This window comes from Schistocerca gregaria, chromosome 6, assembly GCF_023897955.1.
Source record: "Schistocerca gregaria isolate iqSchGreg1 chromosome 6, iqSchGreg1.2, whole genome shotgun sequence".
NCBI lineage: Eukaryota > Metazoa > Arthropoda > Insecta > Orthoptera > Acrididae > Schistocerca > Schistocerca gregaria.
Genome location: NC_064925.1, coordinates 35,290,184 through 35,316,699, shown reverse-complemented (window position 1 = coordinate 35,316,699; position 26,516 = coordinate 35,290,184). Strand labels below are relative to the sequence as shown.

General features: G+C 43.7%; 1 protein-coding gene across 3 annotated transcripts in view; it reads right to left on the bottom strand.

Moving 5' to 3' along the window:
• The window catches only part of LOC126279124 (testis-expressed protein 10 homolog), a 202,738-nt gene that overhangs the window by 174,103 nt on the left and 2,119 nt on the right, over positions 1 to 26,516 (bottom strand). For all 3 annotated transcript variants that reach the window (XM_049979607.1, XM_049979606.1, XM_049979605.1), the window contains exon 2: positions 10,702 to 10,928. In XM_049979607.1, coding sequence (XP_049835564.1) covers positions 10,702 to 10,896 — 195 coding nt within the window. In that variant the 5' untranslated portion in view covers positions 10,897 to 10,928. The remainder of the gene's footprint in view (positions 1 to 10,701; positions 10,929 to 26,516) is intronic.

Sequence of the window (26,516 nt, the reverse complement as noted above, 5' to 3'; positions counted from 1 at the left end):
GTATAACACAGGTCTTAACAGCTGGAAAATGGAAGCAGTGAGTCAGCCCACAATTGCATTCAGTATACTGTTCCTGCTGTCTGCAATCAACAACACTCATAACGGAAGAACAAAAACAAATACAAAAGTCATGAACATACAAGAAGGGGGACACTGCAGGAGCCATCATTGTGACAAGACCATTAGTCATTAAAAAGAAAGGGACACTCAAAACAGAAACCCTTGGAACCTCATTCTCCTGCAGTGAGGAGGTGCTATGGAAGGCACAAACCTGTACCTGAAAAGTGTGACACAAACGAAAGTTCCACATAACAATCAGGAATGGGCCATGGAAGCCTCATTCGTGTACAGTGGCATGAATGTGTTGACACGTGTGGTGTCATAAGCCTTATGCAGATTGAAGAAGACTGCATGCAACAAGGTGATGAGACTAGGTAAAAGCCATTCAGATAGCAGAGTCCCCACTAACTGATCTGCAGTAGAGTGGCCTCGGCAAAAACCACTCTGGTTCAAAGAAAATAAAGGTCGTGGGACTCAAGGATCCAATACAGTTTTTGACTCACCGTTCATCCAAGTAACTTGCAGAGGACACTGGTTAACTTACGGTTGGTTGGTTGGTTTGTTGGTTTAGAGGCGGGAGAAGGTACCAAACTACGAGGTCATTGGTCCCTTGTTCCTAATAAAACAATGCCACAAGTGTTAGAATGAAACGGACTAAACATGTAACACAAAACTGAAAGAAAGGAAAAGTCACAAGAACGAAGGGATGGCAACGAACACTAAAAGGAACAAAAGAGGACAAGAAAACAACAGAGAGACACTAGAAACAGAAGAGCACATTAAAGTGGCTGGCCAACCACGAGAATAAAAAGGGAAAGCCAGCCACTCTGCAACACATTAAAACCTCCACCCTAAAAGCACTAGGGTAAAGGACACAGAGGGACAAAGGACATGGGCTAAAACCTACATAGAAGTATAAAACCCACTCTCATGGATAAAACTCAAACCTAAAGCCGCTGTGGAGGCATTGTCGCTCAACACCAAAGGCAGGGTGCTGGGAAAGTTAAAAGTCTGCTGCAGAGTGGCTAAAAGTAGGCAGTCCATCAAGAGGTAGACGACTGTCATTTAGGAGCCACAGCGGCACTGAGGTGGGTCCTCGCGACGGAGTACATAACCATGCATTAGCCATGTATGGCCAATGTGGAGCCGGCAGAGGACAACTGATTCCCTGTGAGAGGCATGCATGGAAGACTTCCACATATTCATAGTCCTCTTAATGACATGCAATTTGTTGTGTGTGCTGTTATGACATTCCGTCTCCCAAAGCCGGAAAACCTTGCGATGCAAGACAGAACGCAGGTCAGCTTCGGAGATGCCTATCACCAGAAGCGGTTTCCGCGTCGCCTGTTTGACGGGTAGCACTGGCGATAGCTTGTAGGCTGCTCAAAGAGTCAGAACACAGGAGAAATGACTCACCAGAGCATGAGTGGATGTGCTCAAGAGGATGAGATATGGCCGCCAGCTATGTAGCGAAAACACTGCAGCCACTTGACAAGGAGAGCTGCTCAATATGTCCTCCATGAACATATGTGAAGCCTATGTGACCATCAGCCATTGAGCCGTTGGTGTAAATCGCTATAGAGCAACAGAACACGTCAAGAATCAAGTGGAAGTGACAGCGGAGAGCGGCAGGGTTAATAAGAGTCATTAGGGCCATGCAAAAGGTCCCGGCGAAGCTGCAGCTGAGGTGTACACAATGGAGGCAGACATGAACGGACTGCAAGTAGAGATGGTAAAGGGAAAGATTCCAGTTCATAGAGAAGGGACCGCACATGAATCGCAATCGTTAGCCCCGATCTGGGCCGCTGATGCGGGAGATGGACTGCCGCAGGCGGGGAAAAGGAGACAGTAATTCAGGTGCTAAGGGAACTATGAATGTGTCCTGCCTAACTGGCGAGCAGTCGCGCACGTCTGATCTGCAGTGGAGGATCACCAGCCTCCACCAGTACGCTGGTCACCGGACTCGCCCTAAAACCTCCTGTTGCTAATCAAACCCCACAGTGGTGCACAGGGTCAAGTAAATGCAATGCTAAAGGCACTGCTGAACCATAAACGACACTCCCATAGTCAATTCGGGATTGGACAAGGGCTCTGTAGAGCTGCAGTAGCATACAGTGATCTCCACCCTCATACAATGTGGCAAGGATATGATGTCGCCAAATCGTGTCATATGCTTTAAGTAAGTCAAAAAAAGACGGCAATCAGGTGTTGTCTTCTGGAAAAGGAGGTGCGGATGGTAGACTTGATGGATACAAGATTATCAGTGGTAGAGCGACTTTGGTGAGAGCCGCCCTGACATGGAGTCAACACGCCACATGACTCCAGGGTCCAACCCAACTGCCGACATACCACACATTCCAGCAGCTTACAAAGAATGTTGGTGAGGCCGATAGCTATCCACATCAAGCGGGTTTTTACCTGGTTTGAGCACCAGAAGGATGGTGCTCTCCAGCCACTGCAATGGAAAGACGCCATCGCACCAGATCCGGTTGGAGATGACAAGAAGATGTCGCTTGTAGTCAGATGAGAGATGTTTAATCATCTGGCTGTGGATGTGATCAGGCCCAGGAGCAAAGTGCTCGGCAACTGCATTTGTGTTGGTACATAACTCTTCATTTATGGTAACACTGGGAACATCTGTTGGTGCCTGGTACGTGAAAAGACGTTTGGTCTTTGCCCAGACTTGGGAAGGTGACATGTGGCACCCAATGGTGGAGATGTATCTTTCCCAACGCTCCTTCTTCTGTTGTTTGATAAGGTAGCGAACACGGGCATGGAGCCGTTTAAAGGCTATGCAGTGCTCCAGGGAAGGGTGCCGCTTATGTCGCTGTAGAGCTCGCTGACACTCCTTAATTGCTTCAGCGACTTCCAGCGACCACCAAGGGACTGCCTTATGCCTCGGGCACCCTGAAGAGCGAGGGATCGCATTTTCTGCAGCATAAACAATTGTGTTAGTCACCTGCTCAACCATCACATCGATGTTACCATGTGGGGAAGATTCAGCAGCGATAGCAGAGGTGAAAGTTCCCCAGTCCACCTCGTTCAAAGCCCATCTGGACAGGCATCCATGCATCAGACACTGGGGCAGTGACAGGAAGATGGTGAAGTGATCACTACCACACAGGTCGTCATGTGCTCTCCAGTAGCTAGATGGGAGAAGTCCTGGGCTGCAAATTGATAAATCAATGACTGAGTAACTACCATGAACCACTCTGAAATGTGTGGCGGCCCCAGTATTTAAGAGACAGAGGTCGAATTGTGACACTAAAGTTTCGACATATCTGCCTTGGCCAGTAAGCATGGTACCACCCCACACGGGGTTATGGGCATTAAAATCTCCCAGAAATAGGAAAGGTTTAGGGAGTTGATCGATCAGTGCAGCTAATACATTCAGGGGTAGTGCACCATCTGGAGGAAGATATGCATTGCAGACAGTCATTTCCTGTGTCATCCTTATTCAGACAGCCACAGCTTCAAGAGGGGTTTAAGGGGCACTTGTTCACTGCAGACCGAGTTTAGGACATAAACTTAAACTCCACCTGACACTCGATTATACTCGCTATGGTTCCTGTAATATCACTTATAGCCGCGGAGGGCAGGGGTCCGCATTGCTGGGAAACAGGTTTCCTGGAGGGCAATGTAGACAGCAGGTGTAAAGCTTAACAGTTGCCGCAATTCCACTGGAGGATGACATCGTGAGACTGGGAAGGCATGGAACATTCAATGAGGCAGTTTATGCCTCATTCACCTGCTGCCACCGACTTACTGCCTGAGCAGTCTATATCCAAACTGTCTGAGGGTCTGGCGAGATCTACGTCCTCAGTGGATGCCAAAATCTCCACCCCATCCTTAGCTGCAGAGCTTACAGGTAGTGGTGGTGTGGGTGCCACCGGAATTTCCTTGGTCTTAGGGGTTTTCTTTTTGGATTTCTCTCACTGCTCCTTGGGTTTCCCTGGCTGGGAGGACTTCACTGGCTCAGTCTCCGGGACTGAGGATGAGTGTGAAGCCCTACCACCAGCTGCTTTTGAGCTCTTCAGCCACTGACAGGTGTCGTCTTTCCCACTAGAAGAAACCTGGGAAGGGAGTGACCCAAGCGACCCATTTCTAGCTAGAGAAGGTGAAGAAGGCTTATGCCTCTCCGGCTTAGATGTGGGGCCGGACATCCCTGATGGTTCGGGGGTGTTGCTCCCGAAGTAGGTGGTGCAGGAGCAACAGGGAGGGAAATGCCCTCCCCCCCCCCCCCCCCCCACCACCACCACCACCACCAAGGATGCAGGTGTAGTCTTCCGGCTCTGAGAGGTGACCTAGGTTGGCAGAGCTGATGAAGCCAGAACTGCTGTAGCAGCGGCATAAGACAATGTCATACGCACAGGATACAGGCGTTCAAATTTTCTCTTAGCTTCAGTGTAGGTCAGTCCATCCAGGGTCTTGTACTCCATGGAGAATCCTGCAGTCAGGCGAGCAAGGCGAATGGTACTCTCCGCAGCTGACACAGATGGGAGGCGGTGCACATGGAGTATTGGGATGTGATGGGCGTTCAAAATCTCAGCATGTGATGCTGGAAGAACAGAGAAAAGACATATGGCCGAACTTCCAGCACTTAAAGCACCACATCGTGAGTGGGATATAGGGCTTTACATCACACCGTTAGACCATCATCTTGACCTTCTAAGGTAATGTATCACCCTCAAAGGCCAAGATGAAGGGACCTGTGGCAACCTGATTATCCTTTGGACCCCGGTGAACAATCCGGATGAAATGTACACCTCATTGCTCTAAATTGGCATGCAGCTCATCTTCGGACTGCAAAACAAGGTCTCTGTGAAATATGATACCCTACACCATATTTAAGTCTTATGCGGCATGATGGTTACAGAAACATCCCCCAGCTTGTCACAAGCGAGTCACTCCCGTGACTGGGCAGAGGATGCTGTTTTGATCAAGACTGACCGAGATCTCATTTTGGACAGGTCCACCTCCACGAACTTGTCCTCTAAATGCTCAACAAAAAACTGAGGCTTCAGCGACATGAAAGATTCCCCATCGGCTCTCAAACATACAAGGTACCAGAGTGAATAAGATCCACTGCCATCCTTAGCCTGACGTTTCTCCCATGGTGTGGCCTGGGAGGGGAATGATTCGGGATCGTACTTCTGTGCGTCGAATTGAGCTCCTGATTGCTTAGAGACTGCTGGTGTTTCACCACCAGCAAGAGATGATGGACTATGCTTCATTGCATGGCTTCTGCCCTGATGCCACCCACTCCGACTAGAGGCCCTCCACACAGGCGCCACCAGGCAGGATGGCCATTGCCGGGAGTCCCTATGCCCCAGGGGGATGGGCATCTACCCCTTGGCATACATGGGGAGTTAACGGCGCAGGCATCAGCAGAGAAATCCCTGGGGCATCAGCAGAGAAATCCCTGTATGGTCAGGGGGCTACAACCAACAGGGCACATGGTGGCCCAGACTGGCTACCGTACTGGATATCAGTTGCAAAGAAGTCCACGGTCATCGTTGACGCAAAAATTGACACTGCATAGTGCATGGTGGAAAACGCGCCCAGGAAGGTGTCCTCGCCCAAGAGATGGAGAATGGGGAGGACTGCAATGTGACAACGAGAAAGTGGGCTAAAGATCTCAATGCACGACGGACATGATGCACCTTGTAAGGTGCCCTTCCCCAATTGGCTCACTCTTCGGGAAAATTTTGAAGAATGGAGGTGGAGGTCAAACTCTACAGGGGACCATTACATAAAGGCTGAAACGTGTGAAACTCCTTTTAGTCGCCTTGTGCGACAGTCAGGAATATCTCGGGCCTTTTCTAACTCTCGGACCCCCAGGGGGGACTGGTTAACTTATTGGACAATAGCTGTCCACCTGAAGAAGCAATTTACCCAATTTCAAAATAGGAATAACAACTTTTCTTGCCAATGCGAAGGGACTTCCCCCTCATTCCAGGGACAATTACAAAGGAGAGTCCGGGCCGGTGAGGATAACACTATTCAGGGAAATTCCAGGGACACCCGTAGGAGGGCAACAGTCAAAAATGTGCCTGGTTGTAGCCACTTCCTGTGAAGAGGGAGTATACGGCCCTATGGCAGCAACATATCCTTTGCAACAAATCTGTTTCTGGCATTCAATAAGATAAAAGGCCCAGGTATGAAGCCGTTTATAGATCAAGAGGTGGTCGAGAGATGGATGCTGTTTGTAATGCTGAGGGCATGACGGTGGCCTTTAATAGTCACAGAATTTGGGGAAGACCACCAAGAAACAGTCATCTATTAGCGAAAACCCATGGAAGAAGGAATCACCAAAGCAGATGCTGAATGGATGGTATTTGTCAAACTCTGTATAGACTCATCAATGCTATCGTGTGGTGGAACAGTTGGGGTGGCAGCCTAGGAATTGGCATCCAAATCTGCATTATTAATGGCCCATCTGGTAGGGGTCCTGGCAAGTGATGCTGGGGAAAAGTTAAGGTGATGATCGCTGTTGCACAAATTGTCATGTTTCCAACAATGGTCAGGGGGGCTAAGATAAGTGTGTGCATTACCAAGTACAATATTTTGATGAGATTAGGGTTTTGTACCTCCAAATCAATAAATGTGTTTCCGACAGCCAAACGTTTAATACTTTTTGAACACTCCTCGCAAATGTACACAATCTATACACAATGCACTTAAATGGGACCAAATAAAAACCAACTGACCTTAACTTGGGTCACAGAAATTTAACATCAAGTAAATGCAGTCTTGGCTGTACTGTTTGAATAATGTGCTGTTTTTACCACTGCTGTCCTGTTTCAACCCTAAGAGTTGTTTTGAAGTGCACATGTACATGCGACCATACATATGCTATATGTATATTGAAAAAGGCATCAAAAACAAAAACAAAATGCCAAGGCATGTTCCAAATGCATCAGTGATCCTTCTAAACACAAATCAATCTGTGAAACATAACACCTGTTAACTATGCTCATACCTGTTGGCAGAATGAAATAAACAGTACAAACAGGTTTTCGTGTCCCACACATAGGACAATGCAAGGACTTGTCATTGTTGAGGTAAGCCTACGTGGATATAGAAGATGTATCCGTGTTGTAATTTCATTCTGACAATAGATGAGTATGTAACTATCTAGTATTATGTTCCATAGTGTGATTTATATTAAATTGGATCAATCATGCATTTGGAACATGTCCCAGTACTTTATTCATGACTTCATTTACAATCTGTGTATTGCACACACACGATGGGGCATGTTAATCCATAATGGGGCACAACTCATGATAGAGGTGCGATACAGCAAATTCTTTTAGTTAAAAGTTGTAAGTGGCAAAGAGGGTCACACATTGCTACTAATAACTGTGACCTTGAACATGATTTTCAAAGTGATTTGGAGGTTAAAGTGATTTTTTTAAAGGGAGGACCCTAGAATTTAAAATTTGAAAAGAGCAGCAAATTTTATGTATAAAATGATCCATTATTATAGGTCACAGCAAGAATTAATGAAAGTTGAATAAGCAAACACGGTTTGAGTTCTAGGAGGGATTAACTTTGAACAGAGAAGGGATACAGCAAAATATCAGGGTGTATACATGGACAAGGAAAAAAAATTCCCAGATTTCCCGGTTAAAAATACACTTTCTCCCCGGTGAAAATACACTTTTTCCGTGTTAAGTGACAGTATATTCTTATTCGGCACTGTATAACTCATCAATCTTTTGAATGTTTATGGTTTTATATACCGGAGTAGAATTTCCTGGCACTTTAGAAAACTTAACTCAGGGGGGACCTTTCATGTGCAGCAACATGTACGCTGCATATTTTCATACTACGAAGGTATAACTTCAAATTCCACCAAACGCTGCGGGTCACTTTCCAAAGCATTGAAATCAAGCTTGTGATGCACTTTTGTAAGCCAGTCATAGTTCATGTCACGATCTCGTCAGCTGATGACAGCATAGGTCACGTGATGTAGTCAGTCAACAGCATGATTACTCTTAAGTAGTGCGAACACACAAATAAGAAAAGTTAATGGTGTAAATTAATATACATTGCATTCACCTATAATATTGGTCTCTGAGATTAATAAGCTGGAAGAGAAGCTAAGCTTCCATGTATAATGTTGATCTTTTTTGCGCTTGTTACACTTTAAGACACATCACACAAATGTGCCAGTAAAATGTTTAATAATGACGTAAATGTCTGATCTTCTGGGCTCGAAATTCTTCTAAATTGTCACCCTCAATAAGTTGATTTTTAAATGAGAGTTAAACGCTTTGTGATTTAAAAATTTCATCGTACATTATTGCACACAGCTCATCTTCGTAAAAGGAAATCTCCTTTGAATGTAACGCTTTTCAAATCACCATTCAAAATATTTTTTCGCGACCTGTTAGAAATAGGTTCGTTTCAGCAGTTGCAAGAGAGTGCCAGATAACAAGCGTCACCGCGCTTGCGCAGCTACGACGACACATGAAGCCTATATTTTCGTATGTGTAAAACATTAAAAGATCTTACATTATGTCATAAAAGAAACAAGACATCAGAGGATACTTCAAGAGCGTTGGAATTTCATGAACCATACTACAACGCATAATTCGGCTTGAAATGCACACTCATATGCAAATTTTCTTGGAGTACCAGTACTGTATTATCTCATGTTTGGTTCTTTATTATGGCATAGTGCCATACGTGCACTTGAAATGCAGTAAACAGTTGAAACTAGCCAATAGTGCGAAATTAAACACTTCGTTTCAAATAAATTGACTGCCTCAACAGAAAAGATTAATAAAAGCCAAATCTCTTCAGCAAATTGGCAAAAATAACTTCATTGTTCTGTAAGGCAATTAATGTTTGACTGTCAGAGAGGTGGAAATAAAACCTACAACTAATCCCATATTTTAGCCTTACGTAATTACGCGAACGTATTTTAATTCATTTGATAGCTCCCGGCCACAAAAATCCGTTTTGTTACCATTTACTGTGAGAGCAATATACAAAGAGGAAACAACAAAATCACTAAACGTAAACACAGGTCACGTGGAGACAACCCACCTCCCCACCACAACTCAAGACTGTTCTGTGCATCAGCCCCTGATTCACTAATTTCCGTATTGGGGTACATTAAGTAGTGGTGACCAGCCACACTTCAGTAACCAGAAGTGGGAGAAGATACTACTCATACGCGACTGAACTGCGCTTGCGCAAGGACCCGCTTGCAACTGCTCAAACGAATCTAATTTAAACAGTTGTCAAGCCACATTCATCGGAGGCAATTTGTTGTTACAATGCATTGCACAGTCTTCCTAAAGCCTTTGACACACTTTGCTGTTGGCAAACGCTTGTACGAGCACTGTTTTGTTGTTGTATACGGCGCATTTAATTTGGAACTTAAGTTTCATTTCCTTCCCCCCCCCCCCCCCCCCCCCCTCCCCTGTTCATGTTTTGTTGCTGCAGTATTAATCTGCAATAATGGGATACAGTAATATCCTTTGTTAGAGGACTGGTTCTTACCATTCAAAACCATAAAAATTTAACTGAAAACTAAAACAATGAAAAATTCCCGGAATTCTAAGCAATTCCCGGGTTTTTCCCAGTTTTCTCCACGATGAAAAAATTCCCGAGTTTTTACCAGGTCTCCCGGTTGTCCCGGGTCATATACACCCCGAATATAATGTTCGATACAAATTAGATGGGGCATCCTGAGGGATGAGGGGGCACACTTAAGGACTTGTAAATCAATTATCTCTGCTTTATTTGTGTTTGTTCTGTCCTGCAAATGTCAAAATAACTTTTATATGTTGCCATGTATTTATTTTTTCCAGTAAACATGTTAATTAAAGTGAAGTTCAAATCTCTCTTCAATCTTTCCAAATCTGACACCACAAATGAAACAAAAGTCAACCTTTGAATGACCTTCAGTTATTAACTTTATGATCATGATTACCAGTAAATGATACAGGACCCCTTATGCCTCTTCCAATTTGTATCTAACATCGTATTTTGCTGTATTCCTCCTGTATTCCAAGTTAATCCCTACTAGAACTAAAGAGATACTTGCTCATTTGACTTTCATTGAAGCTTGCCACAACCTTGTATAATGTAGCATTTTATATTTAAAATTTGCCGCTCTTTTCACACTTTGGATCAAATATCAGTGCTCCCATTTTTTAAAAACAATCACTTTAGCCTCCAAATCATCTTGGAAACTACATTCAAGGTCATGGCCATTAGCAGCAATGTGTGATCCTTTTTGCCACCTACAACTTTATCTAAAGCATTTTGCTGTATGTCATCTGTATCCAGAGTTATTTCCCATTATGGATTAAAACGGTCCACCCCTTATATGATCACAAGCACATGTAACAAACTTCAAAATGACTGTATGGATTGAGACTGACTTGTGTTGTAAATAAAGCATCTTATTCCAATAACATACCGTCTCAACAAATCATTATTGTTTTAAATGTCATGATTTTGCCAAGTTTGCATTCAGCTGAAGCTATTTAGGGAAAATGAAAGGAAGTTAATCAACAAATCAATTTTAGGATTTTTAAAAAATCAGTTCCTCAATTCTTTAAGTCCATCATTTTATACAACACTCAATGAAAATACTTACACATCCTTTTTAATTACCTTCACATTTAGTTTTCTGCTTGAGAGGGGCTCCTCTGAAGATGGTGCTTTCAGTTGTTCACGAATAACTATCTTTTTAACTTTGAAAGTAGTATCTGTCACATTCTGTCCTTTTGGAAGAAGCTGCTTTTTCTTGAGTTTAACTTTGGACTTTTCTTCCCTTTCAAATTTTTTGCTTCTATTTTTCTTCCCCATGATGCTCCAAAGTACCAAGCTGACCCTATGGCCTGGAATAAAAAGAAATTAGTCATCCTCTTATAAAACACAAATTACTGAGCCTTCCTACAGAAACAAAATTTCTGTTTATGTCAACAGTATTAAAACCTGATAGTTTACTAAAAAAAAAGTGTCAGCAAGTATTTCAAAACTCTTAGCTAAAATCAAATTAAACCTAAACCAAATAACTGCTACCTAGAACACAACTGTAGAAACAGGTAAAGATTGAGAATCTCACAGAAGCCAGCTTTCAGAGTCAGAGGTTCCTTGAGCTGAAACAACAGACAAAGGGCTGGAGAAAATGAGACCAGCAATTGAATAGAAATGCTTAGAAAAAACTACACAACATATTCTCTCTTTGGTCTTATGATAGGTAACATACACAACAAATTCTCACTTTGATCATATGACAGATTACCCTGTGTATTAAGCAGTCAGATATGATGTTTAAAATAACATAGGGAGATGAGGAACGTATAAAAACATGAAGACATTCTCAGAATCCACACTCGTCGAGTTGTCTGAGGACATTATACCTACAGTTGAACAAAATCGGACTGCTCAAACAAAAAGGAAAACCTCTGTTAGGGGGTGTCTGCACAGGAAAGCCCACTGCATAACTATTTCCAGTAGGGTCAAGTAACTGAATGTGGAGTGATATTTCCCGAATCCCCACTGAAAACAACTACGCAGTTGTGTGGATTCTGAGCTCCTGACAGGGGGACAGATGACCAAATGCTTCAACATCTTTCTGATGCAGTTACTGTGGGCAAGTCTAAATACAACAACTAATGCAGCATTTGAGGTCCTTCCTTGTTTAGAAGAAACTGGTTAACATAGTTTACTTCCGCAATTCTCCTGTTAGCTAACTAAAACAGTGAGGATATTTCTTTTACTCCCTGTGAGGTCCCGCACCATAGATCGACATATCCTCCAGTGCCCAGGTGACATATCATGTACTGCAGACAGTGAAATGGCCCCATGGAAACATGGCAAACATATTACAAATGGTTGAGGCTCTCAAGGCTAATTATTGACCTATTACCGGTTGGCTGTCTCAGAATCTTCTGCACATGTTCGATTAACATTCATGTAGTTTGCAGTCATTCCCCCCCACCACAAAAGATAGTGAGCACTGACTACAGATCCATTAAGTTGGTTGGTTGGTTTAAAAGGGGTGGGGGGGGGGGGTGGGGGTGGGGGGGGGGGGGAGGACCAAACTGTGAGGTCATTGGTCCCTTGTTCCCAGTAGAGCAGTTACCCTTAGAAGGGAAAGAAGAAAACAAAAAAGACATGCAGCACAATAACAGGAGAAAGGAAAAACCAGAAGACTGGCAGAAGTACAACAAACACTACAATGGACAAAACAGAACAAGAAAACTACAGCAAGATGCAAGAAACAGGGAGAAGAGGTTAAAAACAAGAAAGCAGATTACCATGGCTGGCTGACCATGAGAATAAAAAAGAAGAAGCCAGCCACTCTGTAACACATTAAAACCTCCAGCCTAAAAGCCCTAGGGTGGAGGACACAGAGGAACAAAGGACATGCGCTAAAACTCAGGTCAAATGATAAAACCCACCCTCACGAATAAAACTTAAAACTAAAGCTGCCGTTGAGGCACTGTCGCCCGGCACTGAAGGTAGGGTGCAGGTAATGTTAAAAGCCCGCCACAGTGCGGCCAAAAGTGGGCAGTCCAGCAAGAAGTGGATTACTTTCATTTGGGAGCCACAGTGACACTTGAGGTTGGTCCACACGAAGGAGGAGGTAACCACGTGTGAGACACCTATGGCCAATGTGGAGCTGACAAAGGACAACCGATACCCTGCGAGAAGCCCACGCCTTAGCAGTTTCCTTAATGACACACACAGTTTGTTGTGCATATTGTTATGCCACTCCATCTCTCACAGCTCCGTTAGGTGGCAGCGTCCACTGGTGAAGCTACAGGAGTCTAGGAAGTCACATATTTAGCTTTTCCTGTTTGTTTCACAGTTTAAATCTTAAGTTAGTGGAATGGATAGGGTGTGTGCATTCTGTGTGCAGACGCAGGAGGAACTGGTTGTAGTTCACGAGCAGCTGAAGACGTTTATTGGCAGTCGTCTGTTTGCAGGCTGCTGTCACCTGTTTCACACACATGCTCTGCTGCCAAGGCACCTTGTAGCATAACTGTTGCAGGAAATCTGCATTCACTGTAGAACGAGCTGCGGGTTGTAATTTGTTTGCATAGCTCTAGGCAGAAAATTAATGTGGAGGTTGGCCATCTGCCCTCCCCTGTTCACCCTGTGAGTGGGCAGGTGGCTGCTCCTGACACATGGGGGGTAGGGGGGGGGGGGGGGGTGTTTACTAGCTTTCAGAAGCTCCAACATTAGACATGTTATGGCACCCCTTAAGGAAACAGCATCCAGGGCCAGAAAGAAAGGCAATGTGCACTGTAGGAGGGCCTCAACTGGGAAGTGAATGACCCAGTGACTGTGGCTATCTAGTGAGCAGGGCGCAGTCACCACATGCAAGTTGTGCCTCACATCAGCACCAGTGTCATCCGTCACTTTGGCTCTGAAGCCGTCCCCAGATCATACCGGATGCCGGCAGAATCAGTGAATACTGCTGGCCTCGTGGATGGGGTATCAGAAGAACTCACAATTCCCAGTATCATTCCTGGAACTGATTGAGGTCCTTCGGTTTGGAGTCAAGTGGACGGTCTCAACCAAAGGTTCTGTTATTTCTGTGATGGTCTTCGCAGCAGATTTCTAAGCCTGCTTTAGCGGATGAAGAATTGTCACTGACAATCAGTGGTGCACTACACAACAGAAGCAGCCATTCGGGTAGCAGCACCTGGGAGTTTTTAGACTATGCAGCATTTTCAGGTACTCTGATGAACACTCGCCAGATGACAGGCAGGATGCAAAAATCGGACAGTTCGACTGTAGAAAGTTTAGTCAGTAAATTGTCGAAGTATTGTTACAAAGTTCCTGAATTTACTGTCTCCCAGGGAAGCTGCCACGCCCAAATTTTTCTCAGAACTGAGAGTTAGCTGAAACCAGAAGTAGAAAGCTCCAAAATATTTAACAAGCTAAGGAATCTACATAGAAAAGCGAGATTAGATGCCACAGTAGGTGAAGTGTTCAAACTGTCAACAAAAATATTGCGTCTATCGAGGTCAAAACTGAGTCTGACTGTGAAGTTATTTGGACTCAAGTAGCAGGCCTAGGTTAACTCAAGTTAATTATTGGATGTTTTTACTGGCCACCCGATTCCACCATAACCTCGTAAAATCATTCACGGAAAGTCTACGCTCAGTAGGCCACTAGTACTACATGATGGGAATCATGCAGTACTAGCTGGAGGTATCATTAATCATTGAGTGCAGACTGTGAGGTCAATGGATTCACTGCAGATGGTACTATCAGGAAATCTTGCAAAGTATTTTTTGAACACGTTTTCTGAAAACTGCCTGGAACAACTAGTACAAGAACCCACACGCAATGGAAATATTTTAGACCTTGCAGCTACAAACTGGTCTGACCTTATCAACAGCGTCAGTGTAGAGACAGGAATTAGTGATCACAATGTCATCATAGTGATGATAGCTACTAAAGTAAAGCTAGGAGAGTATTTATGCCAGAAAAATGAGATAAGTGATTGTTAGCATCCCACTTAGACAACAGACGGGCAGAATTTAGCTCCAGTACGACGGATTTAGAGGGATTATGGGCATAGTTTAAACTGACTGTTTATCACACTACTGGCTTTGGTTTTGTTTTGCTTTAGGGTGCAAAAGACAACAGGGGTCATATGCGTCCAGGTCAAAACTATAGAACACAAAGACAGAGAGGAGTTAAAAAATAACTACACATCAGCTCCAATTGACATAATAGAAGACAACTAAAAACAGGTACGTGGAGAAAGTGCTAAAAAAAGACACCATGCAGAAACGGAGGTCCAAAACTAAAAATTAAATCCCATGCACCATATTGCTTTGGCTAATAAAAAGTAAAATGCGGTTGACAGCCCACACATCATTTGCTAAAATGGCCAATAACTCAGACAGCAAACCCGAGTGTTGTGTACACAGTTCTGTGTAGTCAGCATGTACACAACTTTCCCACTAGAGCGCGCCCCACTAAGCACAACAGCGCAAGCGCAGCGCTCACCCGTCTCCACACTACGAGGTGGCACTGCCATAGAGACAGACCAAATTCTGCTTCCGCCGATCCGCGTATTAATATGTAACGCAGCCAATGAGATTGCTGCTAATGTAGAACCTTTTCTCCTCACGGATCAAACTCTCGCAGTGATACATGAACGTGCGAGGTATTATAATGAGTACAGACCTTCAATTAGCCAGTCTGCATTTGTCTGCACCAGTCTGTACCAGTCTGCATTAGTCTGTACGAGTTCTACATTTGTCTGTACCAGTCTATAGTCAAGTTTCAGTCTGCGCCTAATAAGATTACCACATTCCTGTACGTAGCCATGAAGATAAATGTATAGACACTTTTGCCAAGTATCAAGAGATACATGTGAGAATAAGATTAAAGTACCAAGACCAAAGGAACTTCAGATTGTCAATTGTAAATAGCATCCACAACCAAGTTAAGTAATTTTTATGCTTGTTATTATTTTAATAAATGTGTGTGAAAATTATCAAGTTCTGTTTAAAGTTGGTCGCCGTCAATCTGCTACTCTAATCGTGCCAGTGACATTTCTATTGTCTGGCCGAACGGCAGAAGATAAACACGCCACGATAAGACCACGAGACATATTGCTGACACTCCCCTACTTCGTTAGAGCAACAAGTCAAATAATCTGATGGTGTGTGTACTGAAGGTCTTACAGTACGCACACCACACCAAGCGAGAACGGAAACAATTAAAAAATGGGCAGTCGATCAGGAAGTGGCGGAAAGTTAAAACGTGGGCACAATGTGTACTACGTGGTGGAGTAGCGCCACTTATCAAATGATAGTGGCTAAAAAGGCAGTGCCCAATATTCAGCCTACTTCAAATGACCTCCTTACAGTGGGAGGGCCGAGAGGAGATCGTCCGAGCCACTGCGAGAGGCTTAATGTGGCGGACCTTATTCCCGTGAAGTGAGGACCATTGGCAATGCCAAAGGGACGCCACCTCCTGACAGACAACAACACACAGATCTCTGGAAGACAACAACACACAGATCTCTGGACGGAATACAGGAACTCGTGGGCTGAGGTATGAGGACAGCAGCCTTGGCAACAGTGTCACCAGCCTCATTTCATAGCAGAGCAACATGACCAGGAACTCTCAGAAACATCACTCTGGCTCCATGGGCAATGTAGAGCACACTCAGAGTTTGAAACGAGTCTGAGCAGAGGACACAACTCAAAGGCTGTGTCGCCGGATGTACTCCGTGGCCTGACACAGGGCAAAGAGCTCGGCTGTAAATACTGAGCAGTGTGCTGGAAGCCAATATCGAAACATAGCGGAGCCAATAACGAAGGTACACCCAATGCCACAGTCAGTCCGAGAGCCATCAGTGAATACAAAGGTATTACCACGAAGTTCCACGCGAAGGTCGTGAAACTGAAGGCAATAGACCGAGGCTGGAGTCGTGTCCTTAGGAGTGAATGAAAGCCAAGATTAAAATGGGCTGCTTCACAAAGCCAAGGTGGTGAAGGGTGCACATCCACTGCGAAAGGTGCATGCAGTTTGAATTTAAGCCACCGTAGCAAGTGGCAAAAGCGGACTCCAGTAGGTAACAGAGAAGAGGGATGCACCCCAAACTGGCGATCGAAGGAATCATCAAAGGAGGCGGCATTGGATGGGTGGCCACACATGGCAGACAAACAGCATGCATACCTTCTGAGAAGAAAGTCACAGCGGTAGGACAGTGGTAGTTCATCAGCTTCACTATACAGACACGCAACCGGGCTAGTATAAAGGCGCCCGTGGCCAAACGGATGTCACAATGGTGGATAGTGTTGAGTCAGCATAAGATGGATGGACGTACAGACGCATATACAAAGCACCCATAGTCGAGTTTCGAACCAACAAGGGACCAGTACAAATGGAGGAGGGTGGTTCAATTGGCACCCCAGGAACTACCACTGAAGACACGAAGGACATTGAGAAACCGCATACAGCGGGCTGCCAGGTAAGACACATGGCAGGACCAAGAAAGTTTCCTGTCAAGCATGAACCCCAGGAATTTTGTAGTTTCAACAAACGGAAGGTCAACTGGCCCAAGATGTAAAGATGGTGGGAGAAACCAACTGCGTCACCAGAAATTCGTACAGATGGTTTTGTCAGCGGAAAACCGAAAGCCACTGTCGATGCTCCAGGAGTAAAGACGATCTGCATGTCGCTGAAGATGCCGCTCAGTGAGACGCGTCAAAGGAGAACTGCAATAGATGGCAAAATCGTCAACAAAAAGGGAGCCGGAGATGCCCGGGGGAGACAGGCCATTATAGGGTTAATGGCAATAGCAAACAGGATGACGCTCCGGACGGAAACCTGAGGCACACAGTTTTCCTGAATGAAGGTGTCTGACAAGGCAGAACCCACACACACATTGAAAACTCTGTCTTTTAAAAATGCCTCAAGGAAACAGGGCAAGCGGCCACGGAAGCCCAATGTGTAAACGGTACGGAGGATACCAGTTCTGCGGCAGGTGTCGTAGGCCTTCTCCAAATCAAAAAACATGGCCACAGTCTGGGATTTCCGCAGAAAACCATTCATGACATGGAGTGGACAAAGCAAGGAGACGTTCAACTGCACACTGTGAATTCATCAGTAAATTGCGAGACTCGAGCCACCATACCAGCCGGGCATGAACCATACATTCCATCACCTTGCAAACACAGCTGGTAAGAGAGATGGGGTGGTAGTTAGAAGGAAGGTTTTCGTCCTTACTGGTCTTAGGTATGGGTTTGACTGTGGCTTCATGCCAGTGTCTGAGAATGTGCCTTTGCCCAGATGTGGTTGTACATGTTAAGCAGAAAGTGCTTGTCCGCAAGAGAAAGGTGCTGCAACATCTGAATGTGGATGGCATCTGGCCCTTGGGTGGAGAATCGGGATGAACTGAGAGCATGAACTAAGTCCCTCGTGGTAAAGGCAGCATTGAGCACTAACGATTCGGAGAAGAGAAGGGTATCACCTGAGCCTCCTCCACTTGTTTAAGATGGAGGAAGGCAGGGTGACACTACACAAAAGGCTGACAAATTCTCTGCAGCTGCCCAGCTATTGCACCTACACAGAACTGTCTGCACGCCCCTGCCTGAATGCGGCGTGGCAATTGTATCATCAGCCCGAGGATTGTGGTATGGACATTTCAGCAGTGTTGTCAATTACGTAGGTAATAATGTGATCTGACAAATCCTGGGTGCTATACCAGTGTTAAAATACAGAAAGCGGCTTGTACAGCATCCAGTTTGTGTTACTGAGCACCCTTCGCGGCCACTTTCTTTCAAGCACTGTCCTGTCTGGGGTGTGAATCCACATCTCTAGAGTAATGTGCACAAATAATGGAGAGCATATGAGTAGACTGACAGCAGTGGATGACCCTGTTACAGTACTGAATTGGGCACCTCTGCCCACTACAGATAATGTTCTCAATGGCTCTACACCTGCACAGGTATCTACTGAGCCCCATAGCACATTGTGTGCATTATAATCCCCCACATGGTTGGGACAGTAGTATAAAGAATTTAGTGAGAACCTGTCCTTTCAACAAGGGTGAGAATTTTGACTGTCTAGAAGTAGTACAATTTTGACTGACACACAACGTGGTTCCAGCTATGGGCCCATTAGGAACAAAAGGACCATTTCAACGTGCCTGTGAGATTACACTGTGTTTATTGCACACAAAAGTGATATTCTTATGGGCGTTTTGTAGCCTTCCCTGTATGATCCAATTATTACATGGAAGTACAAGATTTCAGTAAAGAAAAATGAGGAAATAAATGCTGTAATGGCTGTGCAAAACCTCACAAGAATTGAGCAATGTTTGAAAGGCATTCTGCTGTTTGTAAGAAAAAACTATACTCATTTCCACTGTCTGTAGTACAAGCCTATAGTCCCAGTACTGAAAATCCCAGACGAATGTACATCGGCTGGGGACCATAACTGCACGAGGGAAACAGTTGAAGTCCAGGTGAAAGGAAAACATTCTTGTCCTGTTCTTAAGGGACATTACTCTGCTGTGATAATTTAAATTATTTTGTATTGTATATACTCTATTTACACAGATATAGTACTTTCCCATTGAGAATTTTGCACAACGCAACATGATTATGTATTAAACTACCAACCGTATCTATTTCCTTCCTTCTATTCCATTTCCCTACTGTTTACACTATAGCACTTCATACTGTTACAACGCAAGTGATGGGTAACTATCTGACAGCCTTTTGTGTGCCTATTTGTGACTCAGCATCACTGCTATATGGTGGGTAGCAACTATCCTTTTTATAAGATTGTTACATTCCATCCTGGATTTTACACTGTTTGATTTAGTAGAACTGCTTGACATAGAACATAGAAGAGGACAGATAGGAGGAACACACTGTTAACCTATGATGCACATTCACAGATACAGTGACAACTTATAAGGTGGTGGAGAGAAGAGATGCAAAGAGTTCTACACTCTGTTTACAGAAATAGTGACATATACTTTAGCTCCCTCCACACTAAGGTTGTCCTTTCTGTGAAGGTTGTAATCACATGGCACAGGGGCACTGGCAATTTCAAAATGATATGCCTTGGAGACATAACAAATTGGTCTTCATTACACTACCCATAGTTTCTCTACATTTGTTCAGAGGTTTTTTCCTTTCTCTAGCACTTATTTAACTGAGGTAGAGTGTCTACAGCAGATGGGACTGAGGGTTGGGGGCAGATTTACTTAAGTAACTTAACAGTTTCCTCATGCAGCCATCAATGCCCACAGCACTTCACCAATGGTCATCATCCACCCAGTCAGACAAGGCCAAGATCACAACACCTGACAGTTTTGTAAGAGACGTTTATGGCTTCTTGTTCTTGGTTCTTTTCTTTGACTTTGGAAGCGCTGGCCAGGCTGTTTCCAACTGGACAATTCTCCTGAGTCCACTTTCCTGTTCACCAAGATGGTGCTACATTCTTCTCACCAAGAGGGTGCAATATTCTTCTCAACTATATGCTATACTGTCACCATTGTTTCTTTTCTGTGCCTGCCGGTTTGTTTATTCAGAGGTGCAAGTTGTCGTGCCTTCAGCAGCTGTTATTGACTGGGTGCCAGCCTTAGTCTTTTGACAAAGGTTGCTTCAGTGCTAAAGCAAATGACATGACAGGATGTGGCTGCAAGCCTCTAATGACATCTCCACTTCAGAGTATGATTTGACTTACATAATTTTAAACTCCTCGATTTTCTTTTCTTCTACGTAGATTGGACATTCTGTGAGCAATCAGCACACATGGGCAGAGCAGTGACCCAATTATATCGTTTGTCAGCAGCTGACTTATCTTCCATATGTAACCTACCATTTGTACTACACAGGGATATAACTGAACCTCGACACTTTGAAACAGCACATGAGGTTAGCTACATGTGGCCAATTTCTGAGATATGTCAGCAATGTATTTGTTCAATTTCAGTATCTTGCATCTCAGAATAAAATCTCCTTCCTTTCAAGATCACCATTTACTCTTTGTCATGTTGTTCACTCTGTTGTTGTTGTTGTTGTTGTGTTCTTCAGTCCTGAGACTGGTTTGATGCAGCTCTCCATGCTACTCTATCCTGTGCAAGCTTCTTTATCTCCCAGTACTTACTGCAACCTACATCTTTCTGAATCTGCGTAGTGTATTCATCTCTTGGTCTCCCTCTACAATTTTTACCCTCCACACTGCCCTCCAATGCTAAATTTGTGATCCCTTGATGCCTCAGAACATGTCCTACCAACCGGTCCCTTCTTCTTGTCAAGTTGTGCCACAAACTCCTCTTCTCCCCAATCCTATTCAATACTTCCTCATTAGTTATATGATTTACCCATCTAATCTTCAGCATTCTTCTGTAGCACCACATTTCAAAGGCTTCTATTCTCTTCTTGTCCAAACTATTAATCGTCCACATTTCACTTCCATACATGGCTACACTCCATACAAATACTTTCAGAAACAACTTCCTGACATTTAAATCTATACTCTTCACTCTAGTGACATTATATCTTGCAATTCTTTGATATCAACATTCATGTAATTTCACGTGCTGTGCAGCACATATTGTATGGCATATTCTGCAGTATGGCATTTAACAGCTTGGTTACTTGGGTGTACTTCACTGTATCAACCAGGACTGTGTCATAATGCGGTAGTTTAAGTCTTTCTGCAATTCTGTCCATCACTTTATGCATGTAGAATGGTGACAGTTTCTCAAGCATACCTGCTGTCCATCTGGGAATAATGGAACTGTTATGAACTACAGGCCTTTGTGTGTTACTGTATCTGTTTTCTTTAGTAGTGGCAGATAGCCATATAAACTCTCTTAGAATTGGGCAGTCCTTGTGACACACAATGGTCAACACAACAGTGATGGCCGAACCATGCACAAAGCTTGCTGGTTGTATTTGCCAGCCCTCAGCCCGGGAATCCAGAGTACGCAACAGTCTCACCCAAGTCAACAAAGACTGAATTTCCTGAGATGCTTGCCACCTGGCACTACCTGAGGGGCACAATAGGCTTATCAAATGCCTCATACACAGTGAGCATTATCACTGAAGATTGAAGTGATGACACTTACCTAAGCCAGAAGTCTAGGGTAAGACGCAAAGGGACAGGTTTCGAGTTGGCGAATCCAACGAATGTAAGACAACGGCCACAGTTATGGCTGCAGGGGCAAAAAGTTACTGAATAGTTCACACAGCGTTTTTAGCTTTATATTCTGTGCCACAAGTTTTTAATTGCTATGGAAAATACCTTGCAAATTTCTGGGATTAGGACTGCACTTATTCTAAATACACTATGCATTTGCTGACTATATTAATTTCAGGGTATTGCAAGCAATTTTGTCTGCTGCACTCTCAATGGATGTCAGCAACCATCTAATAACAAGCCCCGTCACACTCACATCACATCTCATACCGAGCACTGTCAAATTATTTAACTTTACATGTAAGTTGTGGTATTGTAGTGTTCGTGACTGAGTCGATCAACACACAACCACTGGTGTGCCCAGGTACCAAAGGACGACTGTATGTTGGTTTAAGTCTAAAGAGCAGAGTACAATCACAGTTCCTAGAGACATGAATCACACTACTTTGTTGTGGCTAACAGCCCACAAATGAGGCTTCGGTCGGGGGTAAGCCTAGGGCGCTGAAGGATGTACAAGACTAGGCACCAAAGGTAAACAGAGGTTGCTACAGAATGGACAAAGCCTGCGAGGCTGCCAGCAAGTGAAATGCGCTCGAGGTTTCTCTGACACAGCGGTGAGATACACCTTGTTTGACTCGGTAAAGTGTACTCCGATTAATGAGCAGCTAGGCAAGAAGGGAAAGCAGAAAGGTGGAAGGAGTATATAGAGGTTCTATACAAAGGCGATGTAGTTGAGGGCAATATTATGGAAATGGAAGAGGATGTAGATGAAGATGAAATGGGAGATATGAGACTGCGTGAAGAATTTGACAGAGCACTGAAAGACCTGAGTCGAAACAAGACCCCAGGAGTAGACAACATTCCATTAGAACTACTGACAGCCTGACAAATCTCTACCATCTAGTGAGCAAAATGTATGAGACAGGTGAAATTCCCTCAGACTTCAAGAAGAACATAATAATTCCAATCCCAAAGAAAGCAGGTGTTGACAGAGGTGAAAATTACCGAACTATCAGTTTAATAAGTCACAGCTGCAAAATACTAACGCGAATTCTTTACAGACGAATGGAAAAACTGGTAGAAGCCGCCCTTGGAGAAGATCAGTTTGGATTCCATAGAAATGTTGGAACACGTGACGCAATACTGACCCTATGACTTATCTTAGAAGAAAGATTAAGAAAAGGCAAACCTACATTTCTAGCATTTGTAGACTTAGAGAAAGCTTTTGACAATGTTGACTGGAATACTCTCTTTCAAATTCTGAAGCTGGCAGGGGTAAAATACAGGGAGCGAAAGGCTATTTACAATTTGTACAGAAACCAGATGGCAGTTATAAGAGTTGAGGGGCATGATAGGGAAGCAGTGGTTGGGAAGGGAGTGAGACAAGGTTGTAGCCTCTCCTCGATGCTATTCAATCTGTATATTGAGCAAGCAGTAAAGGAAACAAAGGAAAAGTTCGGAGTAGGTACTAAAATCCATGGAGAAGAAATAAAAACATTGAGGTTCGCAGATGACATTGTAATTCTATCAGAGACAGCAAAGGACTTAGAAGAGCAGTTGAACGGAACGGACAGTGTCTTGAAAGGAGGGTATAAGATGAACGTCAACTAAAGTAAAACGAAGATAATGGAATGTAGTTGAATTAAGTCAGGTGGTGCTGAGGGAATTCGATTAGGAAATGAGACACTTAATGTAGCAAAGGAGTTTTGCTATTTGGGGAGCAAAATAACTGATGATGGTCGAATTAGAGAGGATATAAAACGTAGACTGGCATTGGCAAGGAAAGTGTTTCTGAAGAAGAGAAATTTGTTAACATCGAGTATTTATTTAAGTGTCAGGAACTCGTTTCTGAAAGTATTTGTATGGAGTGAAGCCATGTATGGAAGTAAAACATGGACCATAAATAGTTTAGACAAGAAGAGAACAGAAGCTTTCAAATGTGGTGCTACAGAAGAATGCTGAAGATTAGATGGGTAGATCACATAACTAATGAGGAGGTATTGAATAGAATTTGGGAGGAGTTTATGGCACAATTTGACAAGAAGAAGTAACCGGTTGGTAGGACATGTTCTGAGGTGTCAAGGGATCACCAATTTAGTACTGGAGGGCAGTGTGGAGGGTAAAAATTGTAGAGGGAGACCAAGAAATGAATACACTACGCAGATTCAGAAGGATGTAGGCTGCAGTAGGTACTGGGATATGAAGAAGCTTGCACAGGATAGAGTAGCATGGAGAGCTGCATCAAACCAGTCTCAGGACTGAAAACAACAACAACAGGCACATCCAGTGCAAGCCCAGTATGAAATAAGCGCGAGCTCGTGTGAACTCCAATTGGTAGGCTACTAAGCATGGTTGGTGTAAGCCCAGAATGTGAACTGGTTACAGAGCTGTCAGGTAGTGGCCTAAATACTCAACCAGCAGAAGGATATCTGAGGAGGCACACAACTAGGGGGAAGTGAGGTAGTGGCCATGACAGCAATGGTGTTTGCAGGGATTTTATGCCTCTGGCACCACAGGGTACCATAGCGGCTCCTGGATGTTCAGTTTAAAACAAGCCAGTGTCAGTTTGTTGATGCAGATTGTTTATGTTTGAGATCTAGGAAAATGTTGTTAGTTGGCTGTAGAGCCAGCAACTGACAGGACATGACTGTATGGTTAGTGGCTTTGTCACAGGTGGCAGCCTATAGCAAATATAATGACATTGCTACTGTTCTAACTCCCTAACCCAGTGACTACATTAGAGTCTTGAACAGCTAATAAATTTGATGTTTTTTTTTTTTGAAACAATTCCATTACTGTCTCTAATGTCTTCTACCACACCTCATTTAGCCAACAGTTTCAAATGCTCTTAACATGTACTACCATTTTAATCATTGTACAGGTGTTCCTTGTTTGAGAAGTTGATTGTTCAGTGTCCAGCACAAGCTGACAAGAGTCCTTAAGATTCATACGGCAGGCCTTTTAATATTATATTCTGCTTCCTCAGTTTGGTGGTTTTTCATTTAAATAATAATCATTCCTATATTTCAAAGATTATTTTCTCCGATATTCGCAATTTACCCTTACATATTTCACAATGGTGGTGTCCACAGGAATTTCATTATGATTGATTATGATGCCAATTCGTCAATTAAGGGATTACTTTACACTGAACAGACGAAATGATTTGATAAAACCTATAATCAATACATGTTTTATTGCTGGGATACACAAAGCTTAGTGTGGATGAAATATCTGAGGTATAATTACATATCCCTAAAGAGAATAACTATACAAAATCCCAAGTACTGTCTTTCTTGCCACAGAAGAGCTAATTGAACCCGACTGAAAGCAGTGCAATCTGGCAACCGAGGGTGTCACGTGGATGCGGTATGTAGGCATGGTGATCAGTACACCCCAGTCCGGGCCACTACTATTTGATCAAGTGGCTGCTCAATTGACATCACAAGACTGAGTGGACCCTAATGCAGTCCGTCCGTCCCCCCCCCCCCCCAAAAAAAAAAAAAAGAAAAAATGCCTTGAAGGACCCGGACTGAACCCGAGTCCCCTGCACAACTGTCAGCCACACTAACCTCCCAGCTGTTGGAGGCAGACAGTTAAAAAGTACTGAATGAATAATAGAGTTATATGTCAACAATATGACCAAATGGTTAAAATCTCTCACATTTCATACTTATCACAGTGCTTACAACATAGGAAACCGTTTTCATGTGGCAGCAATGACATATACACTTACTCTGAGATCTGAATCCGATGCTTTCAAAAATGGTGAATAAATTAATTAAAAATAAAATCTAAACAGAGCACACAGAGAACAGACAGCATGTTAGACAGAGATGTAATTAAAGTTTTCCTACAACACAGAACTATTTGTAAAGGATTGACGTAAAAATCGTTTTACAGCATGTAATCATGACGACAGACAGCTTAAGCCTACCTAAATACGATTGCGTATCCAAAGCCATGTATACATCAAAATGAAATTCATTTAAGAAAACTATAAAATTATGAGGTAGAACAGTACTATCTTCGCGATATGAAATATCAATACAGGCAATACACACACACACACACACACACACACACACACACACACACAAAGACAAAACACCATTCTATATTTCAGAACCAATCATGCATTCCTTGGGGAGAAGAGAGGGATATACTGGAGAAGGAATGGCAGACCAGTTGATCAAAGGATGAGAGAGACCCACCAGTAGTGAGGACGTCGCACCTCCCCCCACTAAAACTCCTGGGGCCACAGAGACAAGAAGAAGACTTCATGCAAGTGGCAACAGCACTTCCTGCCCAGAACAAGAGCTCATCTAGGATACACCCAAAGTCTTCATAGTTTTCTGACACAGGATTAGGATACTGTCAGAAAGGAGTGCATGTGATTTTTCACAGAATTTAGCACTAATAATTTTTTTAAACGGTAGTAGAATTACTTGTAACTTGTTACTTTTAATTTGATACCTAGTTTTTGGTCCCTCTGACGACTGAAAACTGATCGTCATTCAACTGAATGACGGCAGTATCGATATATCAGATGTAGCACTTCAGTGAAGCCGGAGGTTGTTGGCATATAAATTACCTTTACAGGATGACAGAACTGGCGAGATATTGATGTACATGGAGAACGACAGTGGGCCTACGGCCGAGTCCTGTGGCTGTACCGAGATAACGTGCTTTGTGGATAACTCATCATTCCCACAGATAACAAACTGAGTGGCCAGCATGTCTGATTGAATAGTAGTGGGCCCAGGTTAGATTCCCGGCCA